The following is a 23,515-nucleotide window of genomic DNA, read 5'->3' as shown; positions in this document are numbered from 1 at the left end:
GTGATGGGATTTTGTATCAAATTACTGTCGCTAATGGCGTAAAAGTTCCACATTTTTCAGCCGATGAAGTCAATGGGAAATTTAATGTTGATTGGTTGACGAACTTTGATGTTTCAAATTGAATTAAGCCAGTGTAATGGATCTTGTGAATGAGTCCATAATCCCGCCGCGGGGGAATATAGCTCAGTTGGTAGAGCTCCGCTCGTGCAATTGGGTAATTGCGATTACGGATTGGATGTCTAATTGTCCAGACGGTAACGATAGTATCTTGTACTTGAACCGGTGGCTCATTTTTTCTAAGTAATGGAGAAGATGACCGAAACATGCCACTAAAAGACTCTACAAAGACAAAGATGGGCTATCAAGAACATAGAGGAGGTAGGATGGGCAAAGTTGTAGAATAGTGCATATTAAGAATGAGTCCATAAAACACATTATAAAGATTATCTCTACAAAAAATTTGCTTAGTCAATCAACTGTTGCAAATATATAAACGGTTCGTAATACTCTTAACATTCCGACCATCTGTTTTTATACATTTATATGACTAAATAATCTCATATGTTATTAATTTTTTACAAAAATGATCTTCAGATAATAAGTTGTAATATGAATGGTTTTGATCATTTCAAGGGATAGATAAGGATTTTTCATTTTTCAATTGGGAGCTTTGGTTTTGGGTCAATCAAAAGTTACAACAATAGGAATAAATCAATTATATTTATCCTAATTAACAAGAGATCAATGTAATTTTCAACCAAGACCAGAAACTACATTGCATTTCTGTTTACACGTCTGCATATTTATACTTTGACTTGGCGTTTATGCTTCTTTTTTTTTTTTTTTTTTTTTTTTTTTTTTTTTTTGAGATGTAGTATGATATTCATTGACGAAAAATTAAAAACGTACAAAGGTAAGAATTACTTTAGTCTAAAGAAGCTAGCAAAATTGCACTGTAGAAATGAACAGTGTTTTGTAAGACATTTCAGTTTATTTACAAGACTACCACTGGCCCTCTCTGCCGTTAATCTTGATGCATACGTGTTGATGATCGTGGGAAGGAAGAACGATGGTAAAGGCGGTCTTTTTCGTTTCCTTCTCAAACCCTCCTTGCCTCTTCCGTCTCACAGACCCGACGAGAACGACACAGACGGTCTCGCGTCCATCCTATCCTCCTCTCACCGCCGTCTGCCTTCCCTCGCCTATGTCGTCTTACTCCATCGTTTGCGTCATGGAGGCCCATGCGTGGTTTTTTGGGTGGGGATTTCAGATTTCAAGGGGGAGAGAGGCTGTGCTTCGTTTCGATCGGATCGAGCCTCTATGATTCGATTGGATCGAGGTGATGGGGACAACGCAAGAGGTTGAGGGAAGCCGGCTCTAAGACTCTGCATCTCTCACTTTCTCATCTCTCAAACCATTTCTCTCTCTCTCATCTCTCCCACTGTCTCTGTCTCTCGGCTTTCTCGCTCACTCTATGTCCACTGAAATTTCAAGGTGATTTTCCAACCCTAAATTGATATATTCCATACCTTGATTTGATCTTAATTTATCTGGAATTGATCTGCATATGTGTAGTATAGATAATTTTATCTAAAGTTATAGAATCCATGTACTATTAGGAAATTCTGAAGTTGCGATTCTAGTGTCTCAGCTATATGTAAAGACTTGATTTTTAATGTTAATGCATCTGAAAATGGCGTGATGTGTGTCGTTAAGCGAGTTAAGCTGCATGATTTTCAGTTATTGATGTCTGTTTGTATGTTGTTTGATTGGTCTTGAATTTTTTGTATCGTTGTTTATTGTTTTCTTTGCCCTGTTTGTTCACGAACAGAAAGATTCAGGTGGAAAACGGGTGAAATTAGCAGGATCCAGTAATGAAAATGGCAGTTTGAAGGCTGAAGTTGAAGAAAGTTCAGCTGCTGGTGACAACAAGCCAGCTGAAGAAAGCTCTAAACCTTCCGAGCCACCCAAGCAAGACTATATCCATGTCAGGGCAAGAAGGGTACAAGCTACATATAGCCACAGTCTAGCCGAGAGAGCAATGCACTTTTGGTCCTTTAAAATTTTCAATATAAGAATCTAGAACATCAATTATGGTTGCATGTTCTTAGTCAAGCCCTGTAGTTCTCGATAAGGAATAGGTTTCTGTTTTATTCTTGGATTGCCAATTGAGGATATAGCTGCAATTCAAATTCAGACTGCTTTTCTTGCACATGTTGGTATGTATGTGTGCACTAAAATCTCCAAAATATAAATTTCCAGTTTCATTCTCTCCCTCAAGAACATTATTAGAAGAAATTAAAGATTATTTTTTGTTCTGAGTATGAGTGCTATTTGTGTTTCTTTCATTGCTAAGAAGTATGAGACATAAGTCTGCAAAACTTAATTGATGACCGTATGAAAGCTATGAAAGAACTCTCCGAATAATTCTTTGAATCTGGTTCAGTTTTATCTTAGATATGCACACAATCATTATTTGTGAGATAATTAGTTGCAGGGCTAGCTTTTAGCTGTTTGTTTGTTGATAAATTACATATGGTTCTTAAGGAATTATATATGATTTGTGAGGTTTGAGGTCAACATCAATATCCATGGCCTGTCACGATCCCCCATTGTACCATATGGCCATACAATTTGGCAAAATTATGATTCATTCAACTACTTCTTTTTGTCTTTGTTTGATCTTTGTTTCACTGTGTTTTGCAGCTCATGGAATACTCTTCCCAAACTTAAGACACTTAATCAGTAAGCGAGTGAACGACATAAGTTTCTAAATTACAGGTTAGTTATCCATTTTTTGAAAATCCTGTGCAGAGTAGTTGATAAATGTTATGTTATTTGAAAGTTCATATTGTTGTCATTGTGTTGTGCTTGCTGTGATTTGCTTAGCTTAATTATAAATTATGGGTGTATTCATCTTAGCACCATTCACTGTATTTAATCTGGTTTCATTCTTTAGACAGACTAACCATTTTTGCCATTTTGCTGTTTGTGCAGAGAGGAGATATCTTATTACAAGGAACTCTCTCCAACAGAACTCAGTCCAAAAGAACATTTGCTACTCTTAAAAGCATTATATGGACTCCAAGCTCAAGTCAGTCCTTAATTTTCATGTATTTTTTATTTCTTTATGTCTAGGTGGTTTACATGGTTTTTAACCATGAAATCACCTAACTTTATGTTTGCAATTGTGTTGTTTCTAATTGTTGATATCAATTGAAACACTATCATTTAGGTTATTAGATTTTATGCTATAAGAGTATGCTAACATATTCATTTTAGTAACCACCACTTGCTTTGATACATTGTAAATGCTATTTCTGCGACAAGAAAATAACCTTATTTCCCGTTTAATAAAACTGTTTAGTAATTGGAAAAACTGTTTGTTTAATGTGTTCAACATGTTGTTATATTTTAATGTTGGAAACCATTGGCTGTGAATCTTTTGGAAGAAATTAGCCCCATGAAGTAATAAAACAACGACATTTATGGAGGAATGAGATTGAATTGTTTGCTTTGCTCAAGAAATTATGTTTAGATTAATGGATGTTAGAGTGCATTTTGAAACGTAAGTAAGTTATGGATTCATTTTTGTAGCGAATCTCAAATAATCAGTGTGCGGAAAAATGATCTCTTAGTTTCAATTTAAATACATATGGAAAGTCAGAGATCTGTTGAGCATGTTGGAAATTCAGAGTAGTAGCACTTTTGCATGCTACACTACGACCTATAGCTCCTTTAATATTTTTGAACCAATGATATTACATTTGTTATATCTGTTTGGTTCCCTATTTCTATAGTTACAAATGTGATTAGTGTGCATTTGGTTGTGCTTGGTTGGGGTATAGGTTTAGTTGAAATAGTTTTGGTTTTTATTAGTGTTATTTTCCCTTCTAGCAGTGCCCATTTCCACCCAAATTGAATCTCAAATTCTTCTGCTTTCAAAGACGGCATGTTCGGCCAACCGTGTATTTTCCATCACTTTTTTATTCAGAAATAATGTAAGCTGTTTGATTAATTGAATTTGTATTTTTTTTTTTTGTAGATTTGACAAGATCATCAACAAGGAAAAACCGAATAAGGTGGTTTTGAAGACGATAAGGTGCTCCCTACTGTGTTTCTTCTCAGTGTCAATTTCCTATTCATTTTGTAATTGAGCTTTACCAGTATTTACTTTTTTTTCCTTATAAAGTTTGGATTTTTGAGTAATGGGTTTTGTTAATTAATTTTAGGAGTTAATTCTTAATCAATAATAAGTGAATTGAGAGTGGAGAGCTGGCATGGTTGGGATTAATTCTTAATCAATAATAGGTGAGTTAATTCTTAATCAAACTAATCTCTAACCCATTCTTCATCTGTCGTACAAGGACTTGAAGAAGCAGCTGACGCTGATCTATCCCAGAGACGAAGGCAAATCTCTACTAAACAGCCCATATTGGCCGACGACAGAGATTTAGTATGCAAAGTCAGCGAAGCTGGTGAGGTTTCCAAGGACGTCACCAATTTCGTGAAGTTGCTGGAGAACAAATTGGAAAAGTTCAATGCTTTCTTTGTGGAGAAGGAGGAGTGGTACGTTAGTCGATGGAAGGTATAATTTCTTGATTTTCTTTAAAAAATTATCGAAGATTACAATTTGGATTCTAGAATTATGAGAATTTGTTTAGGAATTGAGAGAGATTGACTTGATGCTTGCGAATTCGGAAAATTTATGGTTTTTGTATGATAATTTTGGTTTAGGATATCGAAAGATTGTGTCTTTGATGTATAATATTGAATTTGGATGAAATTGATTAGATTTTGCCTTTTTTTTTTAGGCCATTGTATGTATTAAGTCTGTAATTAGGAACTGTTTTATATTGTTTTCTGTATTCGTAATTGTTCAGCATAATAAACAATAGGGTTTTTTTTTGCTGTGCTGATTTTCATGTACTCTACTCATAATTGTTTATTTTGTAAGGGAAATGCGGGATATGATAGAGATGTAAGCAATTTCAAATCTTCATTTATCCCGTTTCCACTTTGTTCAATTCAATTTGATTTAGCATTATTTTCATTGCTTTTGAGGAAACCAAATTAAAAGTGCCTTTCGATCTTTGTATATCATGCTTATGTTCTCCTTTATTGGGAGACTGATTTACTGTTTTAAATTGGTTCAATTCTCTTATATTTGGCCTTTTTGTTGGTTCTGAACAAACGAAATGACATGTGGATATCTGTCTTCTATATCACGTTTATGTTGAAATGTCATACTTACCAAAACCACATGTTGAAATGTTGGACCGGTAAACGTTTTTCGTTATTTTGTTTTCAGGACTTCCTTAACCTAGAAGTCAACTTGCTGATGCCAAAGCAGAACAGAAGTGAAGATGTGAGGTAATTTTTTATGTTGACAATTAATTTATCGAGTTTTAGATGACGATCACATTTGATTTCCATATGTACTATTTCATGGTTTATAGATGTGGTTTGATTTTGATCGCTGGATGAAAAATCAAGCGTGTTTGTGACTTGGTTTTGTTTGTTTTAAAATATATGTTGCCGTGCCTGTTTATGTGGTTATGTCTATTTCTTTTTAAATTTTCTATGTTTATCTTATTTGTAGAGTTAAATAGCTGATGAATCTTTATCAATGAAGCAGCTAGAATGCTTTTGTTGAATGTGAATGATCATTGTCTAGGGGAAACATTATAATACAAAGCTGTAACTTGAGTTTTGGAGTGAAACTCAAAAAAGCTTTAGTACTAAATATTATCGTGTATGAATGTCATTATAATCTATAGCTGTAACTTGAGGTTTTGGAGTGAAACTTGAAAGAGCTTTAGTACTAGATACTATTGCGTATGAATGTGATACTGGATATTACTATACACTGCGAATAAGTAATAAGAGATGGTGAGCCCGTTTTAAGTGTGATTTGTCTTCAGAAACTCAAATTTTGACTTTTTTGTATATATTGGTGGAAATGTAGAGATGGGTGCTCTTTGCTGCTGTCCTTGCGATGAGGAATTTGAAGAATATGCGCTTCCGAGCAATCCATTATAATATTGCTTATTCCTGAGATACTTCTTCCAGCCGCTGTTCACTGGGTTAGGTATAAAAGCCATGATCAACTCAATACTTTGTCAGTTCTTCTGTTCATGAACTCTCCTAGGAAATTTACATAGTTTTCTATTATCGGATACATTTGGTTTTATCAATGTTTTAGATTTATTGTCTGAAAAGAAAGGGCAGTGGATCATAAATTGGCATGTCAGTTGGAAACTGAGGAGCCTGATGCAACTAAACAAATCCGTCTACATTACTTCTAAAAAATTGTATGTTAATGATGGGTACAAAGTAAACTGTTTGAAAGCATCTATCACTTTTAATTTTGGGCCAACATACTTGAATAGAAAGACATTAAAATTTATTTTTAAATGAAAATGTTCTTTCCAAAATGCTTAAGCTTTTATGAAAGTAATTCCAATAAGATCCATGGGTTTGATTCACTTTATTTTTTATAATTCTTATTTTTTTCGCATTTCTCATGTTCATGCAGTACAGTGCACCTGTCCAAGGGCTCGATGGATGACTACCTTCATTACCTATTCAAGGGGCCACTTTGGCATCATCCAGAGTAAGCACATCGCTACAGAATAATCCCTTGAATGATGCTCAGTTATCATTTTCCAAGCCAACCCCCTTTGATGCTGATCAGAGATGCTCGCGTTTGCAGCGTGATGGCTTGGTCTCTAGGTGTGAGAAGTCAATGACTTATTTGCAAGAAGATATGCAACAACTGAGAAGATGGAGTTCTGGCACCGAATACCTGGGTTTTGGGAAGAAATGGAGTGGGGATGACACTGAAGAATATTGTAAGTCATGCCTAATACATTAGCAACTTTAGTGACTGGTCTGAGCTCACCCTATATATAAGAAGACATTGAAATAATGATAAGAATATGGTAATTCACAAATGATTAGGATTGTGTAAAGGTTAGTTTAAAGTGAAGTTTCTGTGATAGAATTAAAAGAACTATGCATGGTGGATTTTTATAGGTGTCATGAAATTTTTATACCAGTTTTATTTATTTATTTATTTTTATTTTTATTTTATGGGAATCAAGTATGGGTGGTTTTTTTGTTTTTGAAATTTGAAAGGGGAACATAAATTACAAGAAGAGGAAGACTGAGCGCCGATCATGGCCTTCTCTTCCTTCCTCATCCAAATCCGGACATGGTAATTACTCGATTCTCATTTCTCATTCATCTCCTTTTGTTTTTTTTTTTTTTGTTTGGCTTTTGTGAAAGTGTTTGTGAAAATTAGGACATTTCAGATTATGGTTTTCATTTTAAATTTATCGATTATCAGATGGCATAGTTTGTGATATACTGTAATATGATTTGAGTGATTATTATTAATTTAAATTTTTCATGATCAGAGAGATGATGAATATGCGAAATGCTTTTGGATAAATGAAAGCTAGGGATTAATGGATTTTTCTATAATTGTCTTTGTAATGTTTCAGTTGTGTGGCATTGGAGTCATTCCTCAATAGGAGCGTGTTATTTTGGTCTGTTAACAAAGGAAGCGAGTTGCTCTATGCAAAAGGGGGATGGTGAGTCGAAATTCTTGGCCCTATTTTAAGGTTATGAGAAAAATCATAATAAAAATTAACATGGCAATCATAGATGTAATCCTCATTTTATCAATGCTTAAATATATCCAGTTGAACATGATCAGTTTCACAATCATCTCAATAGTAGCTGCATCATAACAATTCCTTCCTATAAGGAACTTTCATGTCAACTGATAGTTTGTTCAGAAGTTTCCCTTATTTTAACACTTACAATATTTATGATCCATTTGACATTCCCGCAACAACGCACGGGCTAAATGTGTTGCATATCAATTGTTCTTGCTATATGGCTCAACACTACACAAAAATCTTACCTTAAATGTCTCAAGGTCACTTCAATTATTTACCCTACTCAACTTAAATTTAGTTCCCTTTTTTTCTCAAATTGTTATATGTTGTTTGATCCTTTATTGAATAGTTGTTAGAAATGGTGATTAAAACGTGACTCATATTTTTTGCAATTTTTTTGTTATGTAGAAATATGCGGCGCATGATTGGCGAGAATTCTTCTTCATTGTGAACGTTCATGTAAATCATGTCTTTCAATATTTTTCTACTATTCTTTGCATTGTTCTTTCTTAGGTTTTGTGTGAGATTTATTGGAATGGGGGTGGTTTAATGCTTTTCTACGTTGCTGATAAAAGAATTTTGGGTAACATGGTAGTTTAGGGGATAGCTATAGCCCTTGACGGATTTCAAATTAAGACAATATTTTAGTTTAAACTTTCAGTAACGCAAGGCAGAGGCAAATTTTGATTTTTGCCTTCCCTTTTCTCGCCTGCCGTGGGGTGGGGGGGGGGTCTCGGAGATGCATGTAACAGAGACACCACTTTTTTATAATCTTTGGAAGTATTTAGTGGTTGGCTAACGATCCTATTAACGTATCCATTGGAGGTTGTTTGGATTCATATTTCTACCTTCTTCTTTTTTAAATATGCCTAGAAATCATAAAAATGCTTCTGAAGAATGATAAGTAACGATTTGCAAAATTTTAATGTAATGTTTTTTCAATGGTGTCAAAGAGCTAAAATTGAAAGATGGGTTCTTTTTAGTTCTGTTTTGGATTGCTCCTGATTGAAAAAGGATGAACATTCTTTGTTATTTTCTCACCCATTTCATTATCTATTTCTATAAAATCTCAATACTCATGAATATTGTCATCAAGGCAGATAGCATGAAAATGTTAATGCATTTTCCTCTGCCAGTTTATCAATTTGAATTCCACTTTATTTGCGGTTTGTAATTGAAATATGTACTCCGAAATTCATTACTTTTGAGTATGAGCTTTTGAGTAGTTATGAAAGGTTATATATTTTATGCGTGTTTATAAACTTATTAGTTTCTTTTTGGTTGGGTTCAAATATATTGATTGTGGTGTTATAAAGCTCCTTTTAATAGTTAGGTTAAAAATAACCATTAATAGATTCTTTATTTGATTGATCCGATTTAATCCTCCTTTTGTTTTAGTTTCGTGTTAGCACATGGCGTGTATTGCTTTGCTTGCTGGTTATTCAATGTGCCATCAAATTTGAGTATCTTTATGTGGAAATGATTCATATCTGTTGCAGATTATAGCAGCACTTCGTTTTGCTTTGTAAACAAACTATATACTTTGTCTTAGGTTAAGTATAATGTTTAATGATTGAATTTGTAAGACGGTTTAGCAATTTTTTCAGAAACTTACTATTCTTGCCAGAGCTCAAGTATTATGTATTCTACTTTTCTACTTTCCGTTTTCTGTGTTTTTCTTCCATGTAGTGGGCTGATTACTTGAAACTATGATATTGATGACACAGTACGATCTACAAATGAATGTTTCTTATAGCTATCCATATATAGCAAGCAAAGTTTGACTTCACTGGTTCTTAGGTACTACATCTTTTTAGTTGCTTTGTGTGGAAACTATTCATATGAATGGATTTTGATCTGTTTAAAAATATCTTTGGTGATGATTTTGAGTATAATGTGTTTTCCTAATACTGTTTCTCTCCCTCTTTGTAGTACAGTTGTGCAGAAGACATCTCCATTAACCGGTAACAGATGAAATCGTTTGCTGTCGAGGTTCCCGTGCAGAAGAGCGAAAATGCTACAAGTGGAGGATAGATAACAGCTCAAAACACATGGTATGAGGGTGCAAGTAAACTGTACATATGCATATGGAAAAAGTAAAAAGTTAAGGCGGGTTAGCTGTAGCTTCTCCTTCTCGCCACAACAGAAAATACTTTTGAACTGCATTAAGCTGTTAATAAATTAAGCTTAAGCTATATTTTACTTATCAAGAATGGGTAAACTGTTTTAAATAGGAAAATTAAGTGCTTATATCTGGTAAACTGTTAATTTTACGAAGTTTTCTGGTAAATTAGGTATATAGTTTAATTCGAAGAGCTCTGTTGACCTTTACTTTTGTTAAATTATATAGTTTAATTGCGTCCCCTTTTTCCAATCCCTATATATCTGCTCAACTCTTGGGTCAATTATTTGTTAGTAGGAATGTTTAATTGCTTGATCAATGATGTCGATTCAATTTGAAGAAGAAATAGGACTTTTGTTCACTAGGGATTTGAAATAGGGATTGAGACTCACATGAGTAAGATGTCCCAATTGTTCATTGATTCTTAGGTGCTGTGTCTTTTTAGTTGCTTTGTGTGGAAACTATTCATGCCTGTTGCGATAAATTTATTCAAGTCCCGCAGCAACGCGCGGGCATATTTTCTCGTATGGTGCTAACATAGACCTCGATAAAAACCTTGCCATTTATGTTTTATTACAGTCAAATGAATCAAATCCAATATTCCAATTTAGCATAGTTATTGGTTTTAGAATCCTTGTTACTTTTTTTTTTTCTTCTCATTTTCGAGTTGAAAATAATTTGCATCAAGTTAGAAAGCGCTATGAGTCGTTCCATTTGCACTTGCTTTGCTTCTTCTTACGTACTTTTCAATTCATGTATTAACTAAAATCATCGGCCGAACTTACCCAAAATACACAGTATCCGTCCACTGTTAGAACATGTATTACACGAGAACACCTCGACCTCGACCTCCTTAGCTCGTTAACTCCTCTAAACCCATGAAACCCCCACCATGGACGCGAATGATGATGGAGATCGCACCAGCGTATTACAAATCCCTCTTACATGCCTTTGTAAAGCGTTGCAGTTGCAGCGTATCCATGGGGGACTAAGCTGTCTCCGTATTTGGAGACCATTGGATTCTAGATCAGTTGCAACTAAGCCAAAACTAGAAGCTAGCTTTTCTTCTATAAAACGAACTGGAATGGGTAAATATTGTATGTATGTCGCAGATCTCGGTAGTCCACTTTAAAACTGAACATTTTAACGAGTGCTAGAAAGCAAGTTTTTACAAAGAGCGAAGCACGCACAATAACACATCACTACGACAATCGACCACTTGCTCTACGACTGCTTCCATCACTTTGTTCGAATCATCTTCCTTAAGGAGACAAATATCGTCTATATCTACTTCCTAAACCCTAAAAAGACAATCAAAATAAAGATTAACAATGGCTTAAGACATCTCCCGGAACCTGGCCAGTGCCTTCTTGTGAATGAGAGTTTTGTAACTATCTCCAGCCTGCACCTCGAGGGTTGGATCTAACTTCTTCTGCTGACTCCCAAGTCCTGCTCTCCGTTCCACAGACTGAGCCTGGACTGGTTCTACCATTCCGCTTCCATCTCTTCCTAACCCCTGTGATCCGATCAACAGCAAAAGAAGAACAAACAATACCCAAAATATTTAGTTAGAAACCTTGCACACATGCACCGTCTAGCCAGGGCCATACGACAGGTAAAGTATGGGCGTCAGATTATTGGCACGATAAGCTGCTGTATTTATAAGAATAGCACTACCAAATTCACTTTTGACCTATACAAAAAATAGAGCTCTGCCTGAATCATGTAATTCGAGTTCAATAAGGGGTATTTTTTGGGGGTGCTATCTGGTTCAACCGAGTAACTAATAAAAAGTTTAGAACAAATTATGAAGTGCAAAAGAAGGATATGCTACCAAGCCTTCGTGCCAGCCCATGTTGCGAAGCATCTTGTTGCCCACATTGCTCTCATCAATTGCTTTTTCAGCTGTAATCACCTCATAACTGTCTACGTTGGCATCTCCAACCCCACGTCCTCCACCAACACCAGGGGGAAAAGGCATTGAATCATAAGAACCCTTTCTTGATGCAGAATCTCGATCTTGACAGTAACAATAGTAATCACACAAGATTTTTATAAGTCAATTCACAATTGTGAAGTACAAAAATGACTCATCCAACTTGGATAATCCTATTGGGGCATCGAATATCAAAATTGAACTGACATCTTCATATCAATTATGCAGACCAGTATGAAAGGTTGCAAAAGTGATGGTTCTAATAAATGAAATTTGAAACTAATACTAGATTCGATTGAGCTTGCACGACAGAAAGAAGGGCTGTTCCAATCGAAAACCATATTCGAGAAAACTGACTGATGTGCATTTATGTATTGACCATGTAGTAAAGAAATAGAGGGGCAAGTCAATCAAAAACAAATTCTTAAGAAAGCTTACTTGACTCCGCAAAACCAAGGTCAGATGCATCGTCACCAAAAGACGCCGACGAACCATACAAGTTCCTTCTCTCAGCCGCACGATCCCTGTATGCAGTGTGAGGTTCTTTAGGAGCAGAAGCAGGAGTTAGTGGCATTTCAGAAAATCTTCTCTTTCCACTCCCAGCAGCAACAGGTGGCGTATAAGAACCCAATGCAGATGCATCTGTTCTAAAGGGTGTCAATGCTGTGGGGGTGACTGCATTTGTTGATGCAGATGAACCTGCCTTGCCTGGAGCAGAAGTCGAAGGTGTGGAAAGTCCAACACTTGATCCTGAAAACGAGGCATCTGATTTCAGCACACCTCTTCCAGATCCCCTTATGACTCCCATCACTGTCCCTCCTATACTGTTACTCACAGGCCTTGGCATAACTGGACACTCCAAACCAACAGTCTCTGCAGCAGAAACAGTTGCAGTAACCCCTGAATTGGATGTAGTAGTCTCCTTTGTCACATCAGTTTTAAACTTGCTCTTTGCAGACTGCACAGAGGAAACTGGTCTATCATCAACCGAACCACTTGGCTGGTTGTCATCCAGAGCTACACGGGTTGCTTGCCCTTCATGATTCCTTTGCTTCCACATTGTCAACACATTACTCATTTTTTTCTTGTTTGCCAAAATACTGCTCTTTGAAGCCAGTTTGATCTCTTTTGCCTTTTCCTTTTCCTTTTTCTCTGCAGCTATTGCTGCTGCTGCAGCAGCCTGGACTGCATCTGGTAACGACGCAGCCTTCTCAGATGTTGATGTTGTAGCTGGTGCAGAAATTACTGCTTTTCTATTACTTGAACCATCCAATGCCTTGGAAAGCTCAGATTGATCAGCAGATGTTTTGTTATCATTTTGATCAGTACAAGGGATGTACTGCTGAGTTTGTTGGTCATATGTATACCAAACGCCACTGTTACCATCGTAGTAAAGGCCTGCGTTGAAAAAACGTACATAAGATACAATAAACCACGAATTAAGATAGGCGCAATCTTCGTCTGTGTGTGTGAAAGAGGCGTAAGGGGAAGGGGACAACTTAGGCAGAAAAACTAGTCCAGACAATTGATAATCACTAACTTACTGTCTTAGTCAACAGAACCTAATGATCTAAAACAAAATGATCCACTACCTCAAAGAACCAGCCAACTACTCCAGATCAAAAACAGGGAAATACAACAAACATATTTAAGTCAGGACTCTTTGACAGAAACCACCTATGGAATCCTAACAATCATTCATATTTATTTTAGACAGAAAACCTATGGAATCCTAACAATCATTCATAATTATTTTAGACAGAAAAATGTACTCAATTGAGAAAAAGAGTCCTTAGTTTTACAACTTCAAACTGCATTTCCAAGATGTGAAATAAATTAGTCAGAGCCATTTGCTTTCAAAAGCAAACAAATAATAAAATAAACAGTTTTGTTCAATAACTCAAATGCACAAAAAAAAAAAAAAAAAACAAGTACAGAACTATTAGTTTGCAACGAGTTTGACAACATGGACTAAACGAGGCAAAATGAAAAATAAATAAAAATAACCTGTATTTTGGTCATAGTAGAACCCAGAAGCAGCATCATAGTAATAACCAGATGCCTCATCCCACACAAAACCAGATTGTGGAACCAAACCATCTTGTTGTACTGCCATCTCCCCACCATTTTGCTCGTTAGTGGATTGTTTATCATCTGCATTATATTCCTTTGGAGCCCATCCAACAGCGTCATACTAAAACAAAAACAAAAACCAAAAAATTGCATAAGGTTTAATAAAATATACAGTAACAGTAACACATACATAAGAAAGCAAACAGCATACCATCAGCACCATGCACCATAGACATATTCAATGACTAAGGGTGATTATCAGCAATTTGAGTTACTTTCTCTTTGCACACTTACACTGGAGCCCTCTCGTGCTCACTTTACTTGCTTAAGGATCCTTTTGTATCTTAGGTTTTCCTTTTTTAAGATTTTGTAAAACAACCCTTCAGGTTTTGCATGCTCCCAGCTTAAAACTATGGACTATCTTTAAACAAATGAGAGAAATTTAAGGTTAATCATAAGTTCATAACCCAAAAAGTTCCAAATACACCAAAATTCAGAAAAATAAAATATACTCCCAGTAGGTGATAGAGGTGTAGTGTTCGTTGGTGGCTCAAAGATCAAAACTAAAACAATGAAATTCAGGCTGCAACTGGCAAGTATGATACAGTACCAAAATCTCAATGGTGATTTAGACTATGGTCGTTGTTTTCCCAAATCAAGTTATCAAATGGGTTGGGTGTTAACACTGTTACCTATGGTCGTCGAGTTGTGATTTGGCTCGCCAAAATACCAAGGCCTAACAGGTTTAGGTTTCCAATTGGTGTTGGGAAAGGAGAAAAGGAATGTGCACAGGTTATTTCCCATAAGAATTGGGAAATGGGTTTTTCTTTGTAATCCCAATCAGTTTAGGATTAGGAAATAGTTTTCCATTTTCTAAAAAGATTTAGGAATCCTATACTTGTAAGACATGTAACCATCGGCCTATGTACAATAAATAGGCTTGTTGGGGACTGTTTATTCTCACAAACAGCAGAGAAAATACAAGGGTAGAGAGCCAAGAGTGATAGAGAGATCTAAAGCAAGATTTTGGTGTTTAGCATAAGGTTTTTCAATAAGTTCTTGTAACCAAGTTTTATTCTCCATGATGGAGATGATTTCATCACACGAGGAGTAGGCAAAATTTGCCGAACGTCGCTAAATTCTGTGTTTGTGTGTGGCGTGTTTACTGTTCATATATTCGCATAGCATCATCTTATAAGTTTGTATAACGCCGGAGCCTATCGAATATCGATAAACATGATGGAGGTGATTTCTCAAGAGAGATCACAGGACACTTTTGAAATTTCAAGATAGTGAACAAAGGATTAACCTAATGGGTAAAGGTGACACAACCAAACTTGATAGGCAGCATTCTTGAGAGGTGCTTAAGCTCAGAAGTGCTTTTATTAGCTTTCATTAGAAGAGGCGCTTTTACATATTCACTTAAAAGAGCTACATGAAAAGCAACTAAAAGGTCCTTCTCCGGCAAATAATTTTGTCTATAGAATACCAAACTATAAAACTTGCATTTAGTTTATGAACCGCTTTTGGCACTATCTAAAGCACTCCTAAACTGACCCATAGTAGTAAAAGAGTCAAAGAATGCAGTAGCTCATGTTTCCTATAAGGAAGTTTAATCACAAACAATACTAGTGCAAGCTTGATACTTTAAATCTCAAATCACCTGTTGAGCAAATGTGGCTGCCTCAATTGCAGCAGCTGCCAGGCTGCTTGACTGTGAAGATCCTGGACCAAGAACGCTCTTAGCATATGCTACTCTCAAAATTTGCCCATTCCTCTCAAGGGTTGTTCCGTTTGTTGCTTCAAGAGCTTTTGTAGCATCTCCTATCTGAAAATCATACGTTGTAGTTTAAACCAAAATAATTTTGACTAGAACTATGTTAATATCTATGTATAATAAAAGTTATAAAACATCATATTATGGAGCTTATTTACTAGTAGTAATACAATAAACCTACAACTATAAAAGTTTAGCATATAATGACTATATAAAAGTTCTGAAGAATTAAATTCATAAGTTCTGACATGTACATTTGGAAAGTAAATTTTGTACAAGTTCTGTAAATATAAGTTGGTAGCATTTTTTGTTATATTTCTAAGTTCTGTACTTTTAATTGCTGGCATCAATTTCCCATCCCCACATCAGTTAACTTCAGTGTCTCTGAATTCTAGTACCATAACATTAAACCATGATTGATAAATAGATACCAAAAGAATGGAGGAAGACAATCCAATTCCAATAATTAACCAACTCAATCACTGAACAAAAGGGACATACCGAATGGAAATGTACAAAAGCAAATCCTCTTGAAACATGAGTAAATTTGTCTCTCACAAGACGAAGATCCTGCAAATATTACATCAATAAACCTTCCAACATAGAAAATAGATTCTGTCTTTTAAATTTAAGATGAAAGTAAACGAGTATCTACGGATCCACTGATTTGTTCAGCATTTGCACCTTAATTGCAGCATGTTTGGAAAACTCATAGCGCAACATTTCCTCATCAGCATTTTCATCCAGTCCACGAACAACCAAGACATGAGTAGGACCTAATTACATATATACTCAGGTGAAGTTCATAACAAATAATACTCAGCTACTGCCAACTAAAAGCAACAAAGTAGACCAACCAGCTTCAGAACCCTTCTTAGCTGAAGTCGTTTGATTGGAAAAAGAAATATCTGCTGCGGGAGCATCCTCAGTTCGTGCCTTATTGCACTGCAACAGCGGGCAAAAATGACATATACTAACATGAACTTCTTTTCGAGAAAAAACTTACATGAACTATTATAAAATTAACATAAGAAAAGTCATACGCTACACATTTCTGCATGTTGAAAATTTTCTTTGCTGAAATAATAAACAGAAAAAAAAATTAAAAAATAAAAAAAAAGATAATAAAAAAAAAGTTTCCACTACTGTAATTTTATATTTTCTTGGACACAATAAGATTTCATTCTCAAAGCACAGTACCCAAGCCTAGAATAACTGAAAATCTAAATCCAACACCAGGTAAATTGCTTGTTGGCACGCATTTAGCATTACCACAATCATTGTCAGAATGCCATTATAAATTATTTATAACACGATGAAGAGTTCGAAAGGTTTAAGAATTCGATCAAAACATATCATAACCATGGGAATGCATGTGTTCTAATAATAAAAAAGGCATACCTGAAAACAGGAAGTGCGCCGTGCAAAATTAACATATTCACAACTTATGCACATCCAATCAGACGGCACCGTGATGTTTTTATGGCTATTATGGCCTAATTTAAAGGCATTCTCCTGACCAAAAGATCCACCTGCACCCCCAGTTGGCTTACTACTGCAACAACACAATTGAAAGTCCAAATAAGTATACTTGAGGAAAAATAAATGGGTTCCTAGGATACAAATAAATTCAACCTTTAGATGTTCTTCTATCATCTGACAGCTGAGGAGACATCTGACACAAGAATAAACCCTTCATTTTTTAAGACATTAAGCATCTACACATCGTATGAGATGTCTGTTTTCCTCTACATTAATTAAGCAATCCTCTTCACCTTTACTATATTTCCCTCTTACTACTATCAATACCTCCTCACTGCTTTTTCCTCGCTATGATCAAAGTTTGTGTAAAACGGTTTAACTTTGAAGAACTAGTAAGAACCCAACTACTGCCCTGGTTATCCCTACCCTATTTATTGAAGCTCTTTTGGATTCAAATTCTATTTTCTTATTGTCTCTATCCTGTCCTCTGTTAAATTATATTTTCATTTTCATCCGAAATGAACTGCAGAGGAACACCCAAACAGCCAAAAAAAAACAAGAACAAAAGAAGACACCCTAAATTACAGTATGTGTCACGTAAAGAATAAGACATGTAGCATTTCATAAACTGCTATAACTGCAACATGAATTTCGAGTAGCCGGTTGGTGAGTATATCAAGAGATGAGGCTGTTTAAAATTGTTACGCATTTTCTGGTGGATTCCTACTTCTGACCAAAAAGAGGAAGAAAGAGAACTTAAGGAACAGGGAGAAGATATTAAAAACAAAGCATACATGAGGATATACTACATACATAACATTGGCAGGAGGTAGCGATATTAACACAGCACAGGCTAAAATGTGGGTTTTATTTGTTGAAGGTTATATTAAAATTTATCCACATCTGACCATTTTTCTGCTCCATGTTACTTCCTCAATGTTCAGAAGGTAAAGATATTAACACAGCACTGTCCACCATTACTATAATACTTATTACAAAAAAGTATATCAACAAGATATGAATCAGGAGCATGGGAGAAAAAACACCTATACTCGAAAAAAAGCTTCCTGTCATCAACCACAAGCCCTTCATCCCCAATCTTGTCCATCATAGTGCGAGCTGCTCCCTATTTAACAAACATAAACTCCATTGTGAATTATTCTTTTAAATCAAACGTAACATATTTAAAGATAAAGAATGATACATACCACAGAAGGAAAATCAATAAATGCAAAACCACGAGAAGTGCCAGAATTACGTTCTTTGATCACACGGACATGTCGAAGAGGTCCCCATTCAGACTGGTAGATATCGAATTGCTCATCAAAAAAAAGGAGATAAAAGTAAAAGAATAGCATTCACAAAAAAACAAAAAACAACAAAATGAATATTACAAGTATCTGGTATAAATCTTCCTCATTCGTCTTCTGGGAAAGACCCTTCACAACAATAGTTGCAGATGGGGCCTACAAAAGAATATCATACTTATGAAATTATCAGGCATGTAAACCCAAAGGAAATCAGATTGAACACAAAAGGGGGATGTAAAAATATACCACAGAATAATATTCTCTATGGCGTTTCTCATCACGGTCCCTTCGCTTATCAGTTCTCTCATACCGTTCATCATCATAGCTGTCCTCTCGATGACTTCGCCCATGGCTTCGACCTCTAGGGGACCTTGATCTAGGGCGATCATCATGCCCACGAGAAATGGACCGAGAACGGGAACGCTCATACCTTCTATGAGGACTCTGTTCTCTCTCCCTACTCAAACATTTCTTATCACGGTCACGGTCACGGGATTCACGAGATCCCCGACGCCTCCAATTGCCATCTCTCCTACTACTTCTGTCGTAATCAGAATCATAACTGTATCGACCATAGTCATAATCCCTTCCACGACTATCCTCCCTGTTCTGATGGGTTGCACGAGGCCTAGAGTCAAAATCATCATATGCATAATCATCACGATCACGTCCACCAAACCGAGCAATCCTGTCAAACCCAGGATCACGATAGTTGTCAACACTACGATAGCTATCCCGAAATTTATCAAAATCCTGAAATGAATCGATCTCATGATCAAGAAAGTTATCCATCTCGTGATACGAATCCATGTATTGTTTCTCATGTCGCCTAGGTTCCCTCTCGATTGGAACATCTTCCTCATAACTTCTTCTTGAGTGTGGCCAGACACCAACAGCATGAGGAGGTGGTGGTGGATAGTTATCCCTATCCAGAATATCACAGTGAAAAGCATTTCTTGGATAGACATTGTCCCTTGAGTATCTTTCATCTATAAACCTCCTCTCATCATATGAACCACTGACCCTGCCAAAAAAGCAAATATAATGGGACGAAAGGAAAAGAAAAAATGTAATACAATACAAAAGATATATGACAAAATTAAAGAATATATTCCAACAGTGCCAATGATAGATATAGTTCCACAATCATCCATGAAGTTTAAAGTAAAACACTAAATTAAGCCTCAATCTGCAACAGACACAAACTTAAGTAGCCACCAAAGTGATGATGAAAAGCAACATTTAGTAGCACTCACTGAAAGTTTGGCTCGTGGACTGCACCATACCCCTCCAGAGCCTGTGGATTCAAGAGAATAAGGTAATGTCAGCAAGAGATCAATGATGACATGAGGTAAGGCAAATCCAGTCAGTCCATATCCACATTGCCCCACGACTCTCTCATTTTTCTCCCAAAAAAATGGACATTCAGATTGGGCCCTAATAAATTCTTGTATTTATCATCATTCATCCCATATAGGTGATTTATTAAGGAGGAAACCACAATTACGCTGTTATTATCCCATCCTTGCTGATGACCATAGCGACCGGGATCCATTTCTTTCTTGTATGCAAGTGAAACCCGAGAAAGCTCTTGATGAAGATATCGTGCAGAATTTGAATATCTTTCCTGTATATAATGCACAAACAGACACACAGTTATACCTATGATGAACCAATAACCTACAATTCCCATGACTTTGACCTTGTTGGCCTCCCTTTCACAAGTCACAACCGGAATAACCAAAATCCTTTCCAGAAAGTCCCAACTTCTCTTAACACACAACACCCTCGACAGAAAACACCATCAGCTTATGTACATACAAAATACCATTCAACCAAATCTTGAGCAATCAAAACGTTAGAGACCGAAGCACGACTTACCCTTTTAAACAGGCTTCATAAAAATCATAATTGAAAATACAAATTACTTAAACCTAATCCAAATTCTAATTGAACCCACTAAACCCTCAAAAAGCACTTCAAAATAACACAATGCAGATCTGAACAAAATCAAACCCGAAATTTTTAATACGGGATTAACGAAAATAGTCACATAATCCTAAATTTCCCATAGTCAATCACACATACGGAGAAATAATACGCATCAGGGCAAACTCAATGGATTGGATTTCAATTCCATGGAAACTGGATTGAAAGTTGAGAAAAAGGGTAGCATAAGTTCGAATTTTCGTTTTAAATTTTATATAAAAAGGAGTTTCACAAAATTGGGAATTCCAGCACTTAGAAATTCCCATCAGGCACCATAAAAATCCAAAAGGAAGAAGAAGAAGAAGAAAAAGGCTTACCCCTGCAGATCCTAAGCTTCAGATCACAGGCCACCTCTCTCTCTCTCTCTCTCTCTCTCTCTCTCTCTCTCTCTCTCTCTCTCTCCAGTCTCCTCTCCTGCCTTCCGGTTGTTGCTCGTTTCGACCAAAAGAATTTACTCGTGCATTATTAAACGTTTCGCTACTACGACTCTTGTGCTACTCGCGCACATGGATTGGGCTATTTGAATCAAAAACACCCTTTAGGCCCAAATCTAAATATTGGATTTCCTTCAACCATTTCTATTTAGATTAGGCCCAAATCTAGAAATCGGAGGCCCAACAGACCATGTGTATTCTTCCACGCATTCTAAGGCTACGCACCCAGTTATTAATCACAATACCAAAAATAAAAACATTATTATGTTTTACCACGTGTAAAATCTCTATTAATTAATAAAATTTTATTTGTCAATTAAAATAGTATGAAAAGACTATTTAGTCTTCTATCACACAAAAAAATAATGGGTAATAATGTAAGTTCACAAGTCCAAATTTTACTGTTTTTTATTAAAACTTCACCTACATGTGATGTTAAAATATTTCCAATATTTAAAATTTTAAAAAAAAAAAAAAAACCAAAAACAAAAACCTCACACTCCCCCCTCTCCACGTTCTCTCTCTCCTCTCTCTCCTTCTCTCCTTCTCATTTTTCTAAAAAAATGTGTTCATACACATAAATTGTGTAAGCAAAAACTAGTATAATATTAAAAAATGTAAATTAGAATCAAATGTCTTATTTTAGATTTTTTTATATTAAACATTTGTTACTTTCTTAATTTCGATTAAACTGCTTTCACTTTTGATTAAACCCTATATTACAGGTATACTATTAATTTAACTGTTTTTCAAATTCATTTTTATGTCAAAAATGCATTGAATAATATTAATTAATGTATTGTTGATTTTATGGAATCTCATCCCTTCCTCAATTTAAGGATTCAATTATATATTCAAAGTATTTAAGAAATTTCAATATATCTAAATTATTTGTGACTTTGTTTTATACAAAAAAATTGTTTGCACCATCGTTCTTTAAAAATAAATATTGACATGCACCAAAACAATTTATTCCCAAATTGAAACATACTTATGCTAAATTAAAATGTATTCATACTGAATTGAAGTGTATACTTACTAAATTGAAATGTACACATGCCGATTTGTAATGTACCCTTATGGCTTGCAACATACCAATAGGTGTTACGGTTACACATAACTTACCGTTAGCATTTTACATACTAAAATTATGATAATATAAACATACTAATAGCTTTCGTAGTTTGGTAGCCTTTGAAGCTACAACAGTATAAAATCGAGTGATTGGCGCCGAAGTGCACCGCGGCGGCTTGGTATTTCTCAGGTCCAACTGTTTGTTTCAAATATTATGTCTTAAGCCAAGAAACTGTACCTGTTAACCCCTGTGTTTTAAGTGGAAAAACAAAAAAACAAAAAAAAGTATTATTTTGCAGGTGATTAGACAAATATTAGAAAAATACTTATATGTGACTATACATGTTGCAAGTTAAGAAATGTCACATGTCAATTTTTGTTTATATTAACTCACGTCTCTAATGGGTAGAGAATGACATGTGTTTTTATCAACTTTCATCTTACAAAAACAATTCATTATCCTTAAAAACAAGAGACTCGTACCGTTTTTCTCCATAAGTTTTCAAAATTCATAAGATGATTGTCTAATTTGTAAGAAAATTACAAGATCAATTTTCCATGTGTTAATCAAAATCATAATAACACCATAAGTACCAAACTCTTCTTTTGAAATTTTCGCCCAAGCTGATATCCAATAGAAAAAGTTGTTCAAATGAACTAGACTTCATGCTTTGTATAGTGTATAGGATGTACTAGAAAATATGCCCGCGCGTTGCTGCGGGACTTGAATGCATCAGCCTTAACAGCATGAATAAGACATATTTAACCTGAATAAATTAAACATAATGATTAATGAATAGAGGGATAGATGAGTGAGAAGAGTCGGTAAGATAAGCAGCTTGGTTTTTATATACATTCAACATAAAAGACGTGGTTGCAAAAAATCCTTTGTTTCCATAAGAAACAGAAGCAACATGCAATTCACACATATATTGCCTCTGAAGTTTAAGACGACAAAATATGTCCTGCAGGCCAGCCGCCTGTTTTAGCAGTTAACAAAAAACATTAAAAGTATTCCGTTTTTGTTTCAGCAGCTAAGCTTTCAAGCGCTAATGTTCAAAGAAAAAAAAAATGCAGGATGCCTATTTCCGTAAGAAACAGAAGCAAGATGCAGTCCACACATATTTTGCCATTGCGGTTAAGGTGGCAAAATATATGGCCTATAGGCCTGGCACCTGTTTCAGCAGTAAACAAAAAACAAAAAAACTGTTCCATTGTTGTTTCAGCAAGTTTTCAAGCACATAGTAACTCCAAGAAAACAGAATGTTGGAAGATATAAAAACAATGCTAATTTCAAGCATAAACTATCTCTGAAAAATTAATACCTCAAGTTTGTTTTCCCAATCTACGCCATAAATATTACTTACAATTGAACCAGCCTTAACAAATACACCCAAAATTAGAATTAGTAATAAGAAACTAAAATAAAAGCAAGAAAAATAAAAATTGAAAATTGATAGGACTTACGAATGCCTATATTTTCTTCCTTCCAGAAAACTAACAATGAGATAAAGGGTTCCAAAAATAAGAAATATAAGCATTTTTCCAACTTACCACGTCTCCTACCACAAATGTGAAATATTAATGTTGCATAATAGAAGAGAAAACAACAGTAGATTTCTTTTATACA

General features: G+C 35.4%; 2 protein-coding genes and 1 long non-coding RNA gene across 5 annotated transcripts; 2 read left to right on the top strand and 1 right to left on the bottom strand.

Moving 5' to 3' along the window:
• Window positions 1-4,208: 4,208 nt before the first annotated feature.
• On the top strand, window positions 4,209-5,612 carry LOC137733562 (SPX domain-containing protein 2-like). Its single transcript, XM_068472699.1, has 4 exons — window positions 4,209-4,212; window positions 4,368-4,588; window positions 5,312-5,373; window positions 5,603-5,612. The coding sequence occupies exons 1-4, from the start codon at window positions 4,209-4,211 to the stop codon at window positions 5,610-5,612; spliced, it is 297 nt and encodes a 98-aa protein (XP_068328800.1).
• Window positions 5,613-6,542: 930 nt separating this feature from the next.
• Window positions 6,543-9,953, top strand: LOC137733225 (uncharacterized). Its single transcript, XR_011068426.1, has 5 exons — window positions 6,543-6,854; window positions 7,141-7,219; window positions 7,509-7,598; window positions 8,097-8,147; window positions 9,626-9,953. It is a non-coding gene; the product is annotated as an uncharacterized lncRNA (long non-coding RNA).
• Window positions 9,954-10,869: 916 nt separating this feature from the next.
• On the bottom strand, window positions 10,870-20,824 carry LOC137733662 (SUPPRESSOR OF ABI3-5-like). 3 transcript variants are annotated; one of them, XM_068472808.1, is made up of 16 exons: window positions 20,695-20,824; window positions 19,896-20,015; window positions 19,645-19,685; window positions 18,635-19,412; window positions 18,473-18,544; window positions 18,287-18,379; window positions 18,125-18,204; window positions 16,998-17,151; window positions 16,454-16,541; window positions 16,281-16,372; window positions 16,098-16,166; window positions 15,483-15,647; window positions 13,754-13,940; window positions 12,185-13,144; window positions 11,645-11,829; window positions 10,870-11,326 (listed from the first exon to the last, which is right to left on the bottom strand). In XM_068472808.1, exons 2-16 carry the CDS (start codon window positions 19,941-19,943, stop codon window positions 11,147-11,149), a joined length of 3,192 nt encoding a protein of 1,063 aa, XP_068328909.1. In that variant the 5' UTR covers window positions 19,944-20,015; window positions 20,695-20,824; the 3' UTR covers window positions 10,870-11,146. The 3 variants fall into 3 exon arrangements, with proteins under 3 accessions (XP_068328909.1, XP_068328910.1, XP_068328911.1); XM_068472809.1 differs by having other exon boundaries at window positions 16,998-17,148; XM_068472810.1 differs by having other exon boundaries at window positions 18,635-19,406.
• Window positions 20,825-23,515: the final 2,691 nt, after the last annotated feature.

The sequence above is a fragment of the Pyrus communis genome, chromosome 5 (genome assembly GCF_963583255.1).
Source record: "Pyrus communis chromosome 5, drPyrComm1.1, whole genome shotgun sequence".
NCBI classification, from domain to species: Eukaryota; Viridiplantae; Streptophyta; class Magnoliopsida; order Rosales; family Rosaceae; genus Pyrus; species Pyrus communis.
The sequence above is the reverse complement of the archived record's forward strand: the minus strand, read 5'-3'. Positions and strand labels throughout refer to the sequence as shown.